At 39.3% G+C, this 13080-nt stretch overlaps 1 protein-coding gene across 3 annotated transcripts in view; it reads right to left on the bottom strand.

Annotated features, from left to right (window-relative positions):
• The window catches only part of TAF4B (TATA-box binding protein associated factor 4b), a 68719-nt gene that overhangs the window by 11953 nt on the left and 43686 nt on the right, over positions 1-13080 (bottom strand). For all 3 annotated transcript variants that reach the window (XM_015855489.3, XM_015855488.3, XM_015855490.3), the window contains exons 12-13: positions 10577-10702; positions 9592-9648 (exon numbers count right to left, since the gene is read on the bottom strand). In XM_015855489.3, coding sequence (XP_015710975.1) covers positions 9592-9648; positions 10577-10702 — 183 coding nt within the window. The remainder of the gene's footprint in view (positions 1-9591; positions 9649-10576; positions 10703-13080) is intronic.

Consider the following 13080-nt stretch of genomic DNA (forward strand, 5'->3'; position numbering starts at 1 on the left):
GTTAGCTTGGATTGCCCCTTTGCTAATACAGCTACATCACTTTCAGATGCTTCAGCTGTCCGGCTGGGATCACAGACAGAAGGGAGTACTCTGCCTGAAGAAAACACAACTTCTCTATTTCATCAGGATGAGTTTGTCGTTCAACACAAATCTCTGAGTTTGATGCCAGTCTTTGGATTGTCTGACATGCAACTGCAATAGTTCCACTCTCCCTGCTCTCAGAACTTATAAAATCGGTTTGGATCAGAGTTCTCTGCATGCATGTGCATGCATGTGTTTTTAGAACACAACGCACAGCCACAGCATGGCAGCAAATTATCCAGTCCTCCTTTCTTCCTCCCCCCCAGTCATTAAAAAATTAACTGGAATTCCTCGTTTAGTCAGTACAGTTATTTCACTTATTAAGCCTGACACTGCTTGCTTTTATTTTTGATCGCTTTTCAGCTGAGATTTCACTTGAAGAAAAAATCAACTTGAAAGACCACCTGAGCTTGTCAGACCTACATTACCTCCTCCACTTGCCACTACCTCCTCTTAAATCAGAATCTGCAATAAATACTGTTGCTGTTTGTTTGTCACAGGGGCAAGGGGAGGGTTTCCCTTCTCCTTTTATAATTTTGCTGATTTCATTTTTTTCTACTGATTTACTTCAGATAGATGGACTCGTTCTTATTTTTACTGATGCTGGCAGCAGTACTTTTACAGTAGCAGTACTTCTGCAACATTAGATACCATCGCTCACTTACCACATGCTATTCTTGCTCTTCTGCTCAGTGTAAACATTTACAAGTTTATTCATCAGGATTAATGTAGTTCTGTGTGCTTAATATCTTCCCCTCAAAGCATTTTTTTTTCCTTCAAGTTACACTGCTTTGTTTACAAGAATGCTTTTAGAGCCTGTGAGGTTTTATGTCTCCCTTAAACTTGAGAAGTGCTAGTGCTCCACTGTTGTCCAAGGCTACCTCCAGCTGGCCTAACTGTACAAAACGTTTCAGAGCTAATGGATCTTTCACCAAGCAGTTCCCAAGATGATGTTGGAAACACAAACACACTATAATCTATTCCTACAGTAACTTCTCCACCCCGTAACCATTCAGATCATTCAAATCAGTCAGAATCAGACAAAGGCTTCAGAGCAAAACAAACAAGGAAACTGCAGTCTTGTTGCATACTTGACATCTTGTGTTTCTTTTTGAGATCATAGTTAAGACAAACAAACTTAAACATTCAATTTCATATTGTACTCAACAGATTCCCACTCAGAGATACAGGCAATCATCCAAACTACAGCAAAGCCAGCAAAGCCATCATTTCAACAAGTTCTGTTCCCTTTAGAAGTGTAGCATTAATGTCCAACCATTGTGAGAACAGCTAAAGGATTGGGATATGGAAATGGTGAAGATAGCATCAAGGGACAGCTGAGGATACTGACTGGCTTGCTACTGTTGTGTTTTCCTAAGCAAAATTAGGAAAAAATAGGCAACTAGGCTTAGTCATATCTTTTAACTGGCATATTCGTAGCACAGAAATTAGGGAAGAATGATCACTGCAATACATGAAAGGCATTAAGACTAGTATATACACCACACTGAAATACAAAGCAAATACATCTACCATTGTTTTTTATCTTGGAGCTGCTTTTTTTTTTATTAATATCAATATCTCTGAATAAAATAGGATATAAATAGAAACTGTCACATTCATACTTATATCTTGAAAACACATTTTTTTTTGTCTTCAAGACAGAAGCGTATAATGGCAATTCAAGAGGGGCAGGGTGAACCTGTCAGACGCTGACCCACAACTAGCAGGTTTCCCCCTCAATCCGACCTACTTCATCTACTGAAAGATGCTGCTGTTCTGCCATGACAGAGTCAAATTTATGGTCCATCCTAAATTCATTCCTCAGGATCGGAGTGAAGAGGGGACAAGCTCCAGGCAAGAGGCAGATGAGCGCTCCTGCTCCCCTTCTTTTCTGATTTTTACATACACAAAGAGTTACAGTACAAAGAGTTCTAAAAACCTGTATATAAAGATCAAATTGCTACGAAAACGTCTCAGAACTTGTAAAATAGTCTTTGTTGCTGCTGGCCTTTTTAATAATAAAAATAGGGTTTAAAGTCTGGTCTTGCAGCAAGCAGGAATCTCTAGGGTGACACAATAACCATTTTAGCTAATCTGACCTGCAGCACAAATCAAGAAGTAAGGTATGTTTTAAAGGCCTCCCTTATACTGAAACAGCATTTGCAGCATGGCTGTAATCACACAAAATGAAAGGTTTTCAAATTGACCTCTCTGTTCTTCACTCAATCCTCTACTGGGGAAAATATTGCTTTTTCTTCTCACAGAAATTGTGGTCACGATGCCTCGTATCCACATTTCAGAAAATATGCAAGATCTATTTTTACTGTTACATCAGTGACATCTTTGGTGGCATTTTAATATTAACAATTAAATTTCAAGCTGACAACAAGAAGCACTTGGGATGAAGCGTTGAGACTTTTTAAAGTTGATACTACATGTTATTTTTAAGCCTTCTGAGCTAAGAAGTACATGACACATGATTGTTCACACTATCAAAGCTCCAATAATTCAAGCCATGTAAATCTAGTAAAGCTTTCCCTAAACATGCAATGAAGAATCCCTTAAGCACAATGGAAAAAAGAGAAAGTATTCTCTACTAGAAATAAAGTAAACTCATTGATACCAACTAATCCATGAAGCAAATGTCAGCAGGTGACTAACATCAAGTAAGGAAAAAGGAGAGCTACCTTCCCAAACGCATCTCCACTTTTGAAAAGGAGTAATAAAAGTGCTTGTGTTCAGTCACAAAGCAGAACATGATTCCAGTATTTGGTACAAGCTGCTTCCACAGAAGAAAAAGTGCATGAAACCTTTACTCCCTATATTGTCAGTAACAGGTCTGAGGTTAAAGAGGAGTCAAACAGATAGCAGTCATCCAGCACAGTGCTGGATTCTAGATTGGGTTTTAACTGATATAAGGGAAGAGACTAAAAAGCGTATCTAGAAGATACTAGTTTCAATATCGAGCAAAGAGCAAGGATTGGGATATCTCCACATGCAACGCTGTAGACTGACAGAGTATGGGACAGATGAAATAAAATATTTAAAGTAACAGAAGAACTGGCAGGGAAGGAAAGCAGGGAAGGCAAGACAAGTTAATGTATGCCTAAGGGTTATGTGTGCTACCCAGCAATAAGTACATCAGGAGTAATAAAAGCATTACAGCAGATGAACAAGAATTTGTGTAAGACCTGCAGAGGGGAAAAAAAGTAAGGGCTACAGGCGTACAGGAGAGGTATAAGACCCAAATTCTTCCAGCTTCCAAAATGAGGAAACTAAATAATAAATTGATATTAAAACATTACAGATAAGTCAAAGCAACTCTCACCAAATGACAACATTTCCTTCTAACTAGCTTGCAGCCAAACACCTACATGTGTATATACTATTGCCCCTTACTACACGTTTTAAACACCTTAATTCTTTAAGGTGGGGCACAGAACACTCTGAAATGAATTCTCACCTTTTTATCCATTCTTTTTTTACAACCACTCTTTTCAACTGAACTATCACCGTGTCCCCCATCAAATGCTTTTCAATCTTCCTGTTGTTCTCAGTTACTTCTCCCCTTTCATTATCTTTGGAAGAAATCTTCCCAATTTTTTGCACTCCCTTTAAGCATTTTAAAGAACTTGTGACCAAAAAAATGAAAAATAAACCTTAAAAATCTGTTCTTGGTTCTGTGCCTCTCACACTGGTTGTCATAAAGCTCAATGAGCATTACTGCCTCCAGCCTCTACCTTTCCTATACAAAATGTTCTGCCCTACAGGTTGAATGCTGCTAAATAGAAGAGTTCTCATACAGGGGGCATTCTCTGAAGAAAACTGACATTTGAAGGCAGCATATTTAAACATTTACCATCCTCTCTCCTCTTGCCTATAATGCAATTTCTTTTCTTGTAATTGCTTCCTTTCAAACTGTTTTAATTAGCCATACAATTAGTTTCTACTGACTTTTCCCTCTGTTGTAACTTTAAAGTAGAAAGGCAGAATAACATGTACTGGGTTGACATGCAGCTTGACTTACAGAGTAGTACCAAATACTGTAGATTTCTTTAGAGTTAATATTCCACATAGATGCTTCAGTAGCAAAACAGGCCCAAAAACAGCTGAGATCCCAAAATCAAATGCCTTAAATATTTATACCCTAAAGGCTGCAAAATGTTTGGGAAAATAACAGAAAATTATCGCAACGCGACCATGCAGAAATCTACCAGGAAAATTGTCTAAAGGACGATTGAAAAGTTTTGTTTCTCCTTCAGTAGATACTTGACATTTTCTAACACATAAATAATAACTAAGTACCTACACATTTAAATAAAGATTTAAAGAAAAAATAATAATCCAGGAGTTAAGAAGTGACTGCACCCTAATTTTGTCCACTCTTGATAAGAATTTTTCAGGTTTGGATTGCACAATTCATTTTACTAGCTTTTTAACAAATATTTATGTATTTCTGTGTTCTCTACAACAACTGGGATATGCCCAACCTCTGCACCCCATCAGTTTGCCTTACTTAAGAGGCCCAAAGAAGTTCACGTGTCTAGCATCCAGCAGTAAGAGAGCATCGAGCTCTCTTTATGCGTGTTGTTGGATATAGTTGAGGCTACTTTTACTGTGAGGCTAAGAAAAGGCTACAGCACCCCACCAAAGCTATCAGCTACCCCATATTTTTCACTGTTTCTGATGCTACTTGTGAGAAGACTGATCATCATTGCCAGTGGACCCACATTACCACAACAGAAAAGATAGACTTGGGGGTGTTGATCGATACTTGGCTGAACAGGAGCCAGCAGTGTGTCCAGGTGGCCAAGAAGGCCAATGGCATTTTGACCTGTATCAGAAATAGTGTTGCCAGCAGAAGCAGGGAAACAATCATCCCCCTGTACTCAGCCCTGGTGAGGCCACATCTCAAGTGCTGGGCTCAGTTTTGGCTACCCCACTACAAGACAGACATTGAGGCTCTCAAGCATGTCCACAGAAGGGCAATGAAACTGTGAGAGTTCGGGAGCACAAGTCTGATGGGGAGCAGCTAAGAGGACTGGGATTGTTTAGTCTGGAGGAGAGGAGGCTCAGAAGAGCTCTTACCACTCTCTACAATTACTTCAAAAGAAGTTGTGGTAAGATGAAGGTCAGCCTCTTCTCCCACATAACTAGCAACAGGATGAGAGGGAATGGCCTCAAGTTACACCAGGGGAGATTCAGGTTGGATGTTAGGGAAAATTTCTTCTCCAAGAGAGGGGCCAGCCACTGGAATGGGCTGCCCAGGGAGGTGATGGACTCGTCATCTCTGGAGGTATTCAAGAAACCTCCGGACTTCATACTAAGGGACATGGTCTTAGTGGTAGAAGAGCAGCTGGACTGGATGTTCTTGATGATTCTGTGATTCTATAACAGGACTGTAGATGGCCATAACTTTAAAACCAATGACAGTCCTTATGGACTCGCAACACCTTGAATGATTTTCAGCTAGGTATGATGCTGTGTGTTCACTCAGAGACTCAAAGCTAAAGAATGTCTAAGACATCTTTTCCACATGCAGAAAAATAAAGACTATGTAGATCTGGTAATTAAGCTGAAGCTCTCAGGAAGTCGCTGAAAGCTCATGAAAAGCCCATTTATGGCAATGACATCTTATTTGCTTTTTTGCATTGGAAAGGAAACTGAAGAATTTTCCTCTGCCACAAGAGTGGTCTAACAGAATTCCAACCATTAGATCCAGAAGACTGAATATAGAAAAAGCAGAAGAGTTGTGGGTAGGAAAGGAAACAATTCAATAGCTTGAAAACTGAGAGCTTGAGATGGCAGGGAGAAGAACTGCGTTAGAGTTATTTGAGAATGTGTGGGGAAAGAGAGTTAGGATGGACACATGAAACAGGAAAAAAAAAAGAAGATGATTTTTGAAAAAATATAATAAGAACAACAGTATTTCAAGCCATTAGATAACACACAGGAAAGCACTGGAATAATGATGACTTCATTGTTTTCTGTGGGATTTATTTTGTCTTTACAGAAAAGGATTGTTCAAGCTTTTCCTCCAAGTTAACGATAAAGGCATTGAATTTTCTCTGTATCTCATCTGCTGACATATTTTACCATCTACATCAAAATCATAATAAAACAACTTGCAGGAACACAGAACCAGAAAGACCTGTGCAGTCCTTAGAATACAAAGCTGTCAGAACAGCAAGGGAGGGAGCAACCAAGTTTGCTGTTTATAACTAAGTCGGTACTCCACAAGCTCCTCCCCTTGTTTAAGATGCAACTGCTCACCTTTTTCACTGCAGGGTGCATCAAGGTAAGAACAGAGGTAAAGGCCGTTGTCATGGATTAAATAAAGACGCTATCAGAGTGATGCTTGTTCATCTGCTTAACCTAAAGAAGCACACCTGCACACACAAAATCCAAATGGCTTGCCCAGCCTCCCCCCTTAAACTTCCTACAGCTGCACTAGAAACACTCACTTTTCAAGATGACACAGAAGAACAAAAGATCAGTTTGCATTTAAATTTACGGTACACTGATGCATACTGCCATTTTCACAGGTCTTCTTTGATGTACTATGCGTATAGCATGCTTGCTCACTTGATAGCATCCTACACTTAAGTAATCTGCTTTCAGAAGAAGAAAGGAGGCTAGAAATAAGCCATAAATACAGCTACAAGAGTTGCATCAACTGAATACTGTTTATAACCAGAACTGTAGTTGGAAATAGAGCATGAAGTATCAGACGGCACCTGAAAATACTAAATTTAAAAGTTCAAGCATCAGGGACAGCGCAAGGACTGCATCCCTCTCAGTTTAGAGTTGCAACTAAGGGTGAATGAAAAGCAGGCAGCAATTTATCCAGGCTTTGGAAATGCTGTTATACAAAGAGCTGGCCTATGAGGTGAGCAAGGACAAAATTCTTGAGTGGATAAAGCAGCAGCTTCAGGCAAGCCCAGCAGCTGTCTCAGAAAGAATGTGCACCTTCCGTAGCTATTAAAATTTGCTGAAACAGGTGAAAGGGGGAAGTCAAAGACCTAACTCATAGCCAGCTCTGTAGACAAAGAATATAGCAAAACAAATGACTTAGCATAAGGGAAGTTTTAGGTAATAGGTCATGCAAAAAAGGACAAGAAGGTCATGGCAATTATGTATAGCCTATTAGATAAAAGAATCCACTGCCAAGTCTCTGGATGTACTTCCAGCAATTTCAAGAAGCTGCCCCCAGCTACTGGATGACAGCACATCCTGGATTTAAAAGTATTCATTGTTACAATATACACCCTACATTTTGGGAAACATGGCTTTAGAAAACACCCAGAATGTCCAGCACCATTACCTCACACCCTTTTCCCACTCCCACCAGGTCACCATTAACATACAGAAGATAGTTTTGAGGAAGGAAGACCCATATTCATTCTTTAAAACCTACAAGGGGACAATTAGATTACCCTTTGTAGTGAATACTCAACCAGAATTGCCTGGAAGGGATTCGATTCCAGCTGACATAGGAATTGCAGTTCCTACCTTTGGTTTGCAAGGAGCAGGCTACACTCACAGCTTGACCAGTAAGAATGACAATGGTGAGCCTTTACAGGCTTTCATCCCAGCACATCCTACACTAGTTTCAGACTTAGGATGCTCATTAATTTCAGTTCCACTCTTATTCCAGACCTACTTGCACTTGCATTTTCACACAAAAGTGAGCTGACCATGCATCCCCCAACCATTAATAAAGTGCCAAGTCTGAAAACAAAAATGCCGGACAAGTATGATTAAGGCTGTGTTAATCTAGCACAGGATACAACATGTAGGAAAGGATATGAACTACAGAACTTTATACTCAAGCAGTCCTCTCCATTCTGTTGGCTACTTTTTTGTATACCTATAAGAACCAGAACACACTCTTAAATTCCCCTCTTCTAAGTATGTGAGCCGTGGAAAATTCTTCAAGACCCTGTATGCTATTGTTCAGAGGCAAAGAGAAAAGTAGTTGCACAAACTGATTGCTAAAATGCAGGTTTGCAGTGGTTAAAAAAACTATAAAAAACAATCAGATGATGCTGAAGCAAGGCCACCCATAAGACAAGACAAATCAGCATTTACCCACTGATTGTTGAACCTGGTGGCAATGAGGCAAACTGGAAAGGGCTTTAAGGCAACTTCTGTACTCGCAGATTATTCGGTAAGCATGAAGAAGGAGTTGTAAGGAGGAAAAAGGAATTAAAAGATAGATTGAAAAGCACGTTTTCTCTCCTCTCATTTTACAAATTTCTTCTACTTTGCTGCAAATCCAGAGCATTGACTCTAATACTATTTTACTGGATTTCCATTTGTTTTGCCTCAGCTCCTACATTAATCCAAACAATAAGGGCCTTTAAAGCATTCATAAATAACCTGCTGCTGCTCCTGGCACCTAGGAGCCAAGTGCTGCAATGTTAAGCAACAACAAATTTCATAGTTCAAGAGGCACAGTTAAGGAAAAAGGTTGCTCAGAAAATCACACTCATTTAGCACAAAGATCCTTAAAAATTGCATGAAATCAGTCGAGTAACTATAGAAACCAATTTCTTCAGCTCTGTATCACACGTCTCACACCTCAATTGTCTTTATTATCATCTGCTGTCAGATCCTTAATCAGAAATGTGAACAGGCTTGATGATTTATTCAGCAGGGAAAAGAATCTGTAGGTCAAGTGAAAAATTTCACACACACATACACACACATCTTCAACCTTAGGTACTTTCATTTCATTCTGTTCCCAGTAGCTCTGGGGGCAACTCCAGTGAGATCCAATATTAAGGCTCAATTAAAATAAGCTCCAATTAGTGGAGCTTTTTTCTCTCAGGCTAGAAAAGTCAGGAAATGGATATTGGGAAATGTAAAAAGTCAGCTACTGAGAGGAGGCTGCAGACATAAATGAACTTATTTGTTGATTTCTACAGTTGCTATGCAGAGGCCTCTGGGAGTAAAAGCTTAACCAGTCTAAGCTATAAACTAAAACCCCTGCAGCTAAACATGAACTGTGTGAAACAAGGGCTCCATTCCAGAACAGAAAACTGCTGGGCCCAGAAAATTAAAAGCCAGAGGCGTTTTCCATTTAAAACTAAATCCCAGTACCGCCTCCCAGCCAAAGAATTATAAGCAGTATCAGATTTACAAAACGAACAATTACCCTGGAAAAATGTAGCCTATTGTACAGTCCCAGATGCTAAATCGCAAAGTTTCTTCTTTTTTTTTTTTCCTAATCCCACATCATATTCCTACCAAGTGTACCACTGTAGTTTACAAAGAGCCATTTCTAAACAAAAGTAGAACTACGAAAATAAAATGTTAAAAGAGAGCTCATAACTCATTGACCTCGTTTAAAGCACTGCCCTTGCCTGTAGCAGTTCCTGTCCTTCCCCAAGGCCTCTGCAAATGGTATGCAACAGCAAAATAAACCCTGACCTAATTGCCAGGACAGGGCTGCCAACCTTCTCTCAGCACACAAAGGCAAGCATGGTAACTTGAAAGACCTACCTCTTTCACTTTCTGCTTTAAACGCAGATGCTCTGGATCTTCTTTATTGGAACGGCTCTACCAAAGGAACGAGAAAAAGATCGAATAGGAATTACTAGCATCCAAACACCACAGCATACATTAAATATTTAATAAATGACAATTTTCTCTTGTGATTGAAAGATTTTGCTCCAGGGGCGAATGCCTCAATCCAGACCGACTCCCATCCCCCTCCACACATACAACCCCCCCCCCCCCCATCTGGGCTGGCTGCCTCTGCTCTAGCCTGAAGCAAGATTAAACTGAAAATGATGCTAACGCTGTCAGTCAGGTCCAGTCTAGGCATGATGCTGTTCATGTCAGCAGCAGACACTTACAAAGGACAGGAAGTGCAGGAAAGAAAAGGAGTCATAATTCTGTACTTCTGCAAGTACAACTCGATTCTTTCCAGTCTGGATTACATTTCCACCCAAGAGGATCCAGAACTGAGCTCAAAAACAAAACAACAGAATAGGAGAGGATCAAGTCTCATCTGATTGTGCAACATCTACTGATTTGTTGGGGTTTTTTTGTTTGTTTTTTTTTCTTTTCTGCTTTTGATGGGAGGAGAATGGGAATGATACTCATTCTGTTCTGATTTCTCAGATGCAAGGGTACCAGCTGAAAGCTGAACTCTCTGATCTAACTGCAGAAAAGAAATATACCTTGCAGGGCAGCAAATCTCACCAAATTCCAGGTATGGAGAAGGACATGGCATTTTTGAACCCAAAACCGAGCCATAAATGAAGCTTATGGCTATGCAAATGCTGCTTTTATTTCATTTTATCCAGAAGGAATAACCAAAAGAAAAGATCACCCTACCACTTATCTGAAAGAATTCCTATGATTTTAGAAGAATGTGAAAAGCATAAAACCCTTTTTTGTATGGTCTGAGCTATCCTAAACGTTAAAGACTAGTTACAAGGACAGTGTTTCAGCCCTGAAAAGCAAGAAATGATGTTCTCACCTTGGCTGCTCGTAGCAACATTTCACGTTCCTCTTCATCCTTTCTTTGCTTTTCTAGGTGATCAAGCTTTTCAAGAAATTTTAGCTGTGCTCTGGTGTCACTTGATACAATGTATGTATCACTCCCCTGAAAAGAGAATTTTGTTAGACAGGGCTTTTTTATACATCACTACAGCTAGTAAATGGAAACAGCCTGAAAAGAATGCTGTTTTCTCTAGCTGAGAAACGTCAAGTTGTTTTAGAAAGACTTCAGGTGGTACGTAGTCATTTACTTATCCCTTCTCCACTGAAGCACACTTCTTTGGATCTGTGGCTTGTAAGAGGTTATGCAGCAATTGACAAAAATCAACACCTCATTCCACTATTGACTATAACAATATTAGAATTGTAGTCTGTAAGAAAGGCTATTATAAATTTCATAACTAGTAAACAAGCAAGATTTGTCTTCTGGATGGATTATTAAGAGGAAAAAGAGCAGAACTGAGAAGTAAGAGATCATCACATCCTTTCCCATTTAAAGACAGTGAAAGAAAGATAAGCTTAAGACCCAAACTTTTGAAGTTTTTGCCGTTTAATCCAGAACTTGAAATAAGCCTTGCCTGGTGGGGAATAGAACTGATTCTATTAATTTTGTAGGTGGGGGAAGTGAGGTGATTATATATCATTTATTGTAGTTCCAGAAACAGATACTTCCGCACCAGGGGATGCTTTCAAATCACGGAATAGTTTATGTTGAAAGGCGATCTGTAGAAGTCACCTGGTCCAATGCCCAGCTCAAAGCTGGGTCAATGAATACCATTCACTGGTTGTAACACGAACTGGACATGTATGCATTGATACAAGACTACAGTACTTTAGTACATACACAGACATAAAAAGACAGCCATCAGTAGTTTTGTTTTTCTTATCATTTTTCCCCTCTTTGGAAAGACTAAGTGACTTAGTTTGTCTTGAATGGAAGAACTACAAAAGGAAAGATTTAAAATGTTGTCAGACATGAAAATCTAGACTTTAATTGCTTCTGTTCTTCCATGTGTGCTACCAAAATATATACCTTGGATGAAGGACATCAAGTAAATCAAGATACTCATTTGAACAACTCTAAAGTACATCCTAGAGTCTTTTGTCTCTGTTGTTTTGTGATATTCTCTTTTCCTGATAAATGTATATTTAGGCTTTTACCAGCCAAACAGATGCATCTTCAGTGATCCTTCTTTATACACCATCCAATCGGACATTTAAATGAAACAACCCTGACATGCAATTCTTATGGAACAAGCACAGGATGTTTTACAGGTATATTTTAAGGAAGGGTATTATTTTACATATATAAATTATCAGTGACTTCAATTTTCAAATACTTAATTTTCAGACACAGTATACTCAGACCCTTCTTCCCACACTCATATACTTTTAAAAGTTGGAAGAAAAGTAAAAGTCACATCATGAGGCGCTGCTGTCTTCCAAACTTAATTCTCACAATTCAGACCAAGCATGAAATCAATCCCTCTTCTTGTATTCAGTTCGTTCTTTTCAGTGAGCCACCACATTGTCACGTATCACCAACTGCGGCTCAGACCACACCATGTGTTGCAACTAAGGAGACTTTGTCCTTCTCCAGAAGAGCCTGTGGTTCTGCAAACAGTCTGACAAGCCTTTCTCTTCCTTCTTGTTACTGCTCTCAACTTTTTACTGCTCCCCACAAAACACACACTTCATGAGTCAGCCTCAGCACAAATACAATTTGTTTTGGAGCAGTAGTTTATAATCCACCACCACACTGCAATCCTTTTAACAGGACAAAGAAGAAAGACATATTACCAGAAGATTATTTTTCAAAGTTTAGAGATGTTTCATTCTGCAATGCTGAAAGTCAGGCTTAGATAATTACACTTTTTAAAGTCACATCAAAGACTTGATGCCAATTAGTGATGCAAGCCACCCAAGAAGAAGCACCCCAATGCAGTATCATAAACCCATACGGGAGGGACAAGAACTGGGAGAACTTATTTATTTAACACAATTTTTACTCAATAACAGATGCTTAAAACGTCTAAAGTCTCTTAAGAACCTGCAGTTATATTTTGTCGTTTCTACTCTACTAACTTGCTCTCTGTCATCTGTTAGCACAGTAACTACACTTAGACAGAAAATGCTACGCTGGGTACCTGTGAATAACTTTTAACCACTACTGTTACGAGAAAGCAAGCTGGATTAGTTTTTGTTCATATAAATGGGTAATTTCTCCACATAAGGCCAGAAAGACCCCAGCTACAGTAGCGTGCAAAAACTGACATTACACACAGGTTGTAATTAGGAAAGAGAATCTGAGGATTTAAGTTAGTGACATGTAATGTGAGTAACCACAATACAGAGCATGTCTGAAATATGTGAGAACATCCAACAACAAATTAAAAGGAAAGCTGTACATCTTGTTCACAATTTGCAAGCCCCTTTCTACACTGTCATGTACTTTCAAATGAATTTGATACCTAAGGTATTTCC

Source organism: Coturnix japonica, chromosome 2 (assembly GCF_054131305.1).
Source record: "Coturnix japonica strain WE chromosome 2, WE-NBRP24, whole genome shotgun sequence".
NCBI lineage: Eukaryota > Metazoa > Chordata > Aves > Galliformes > Phasianidae > Coturnix > Coturnix japonica.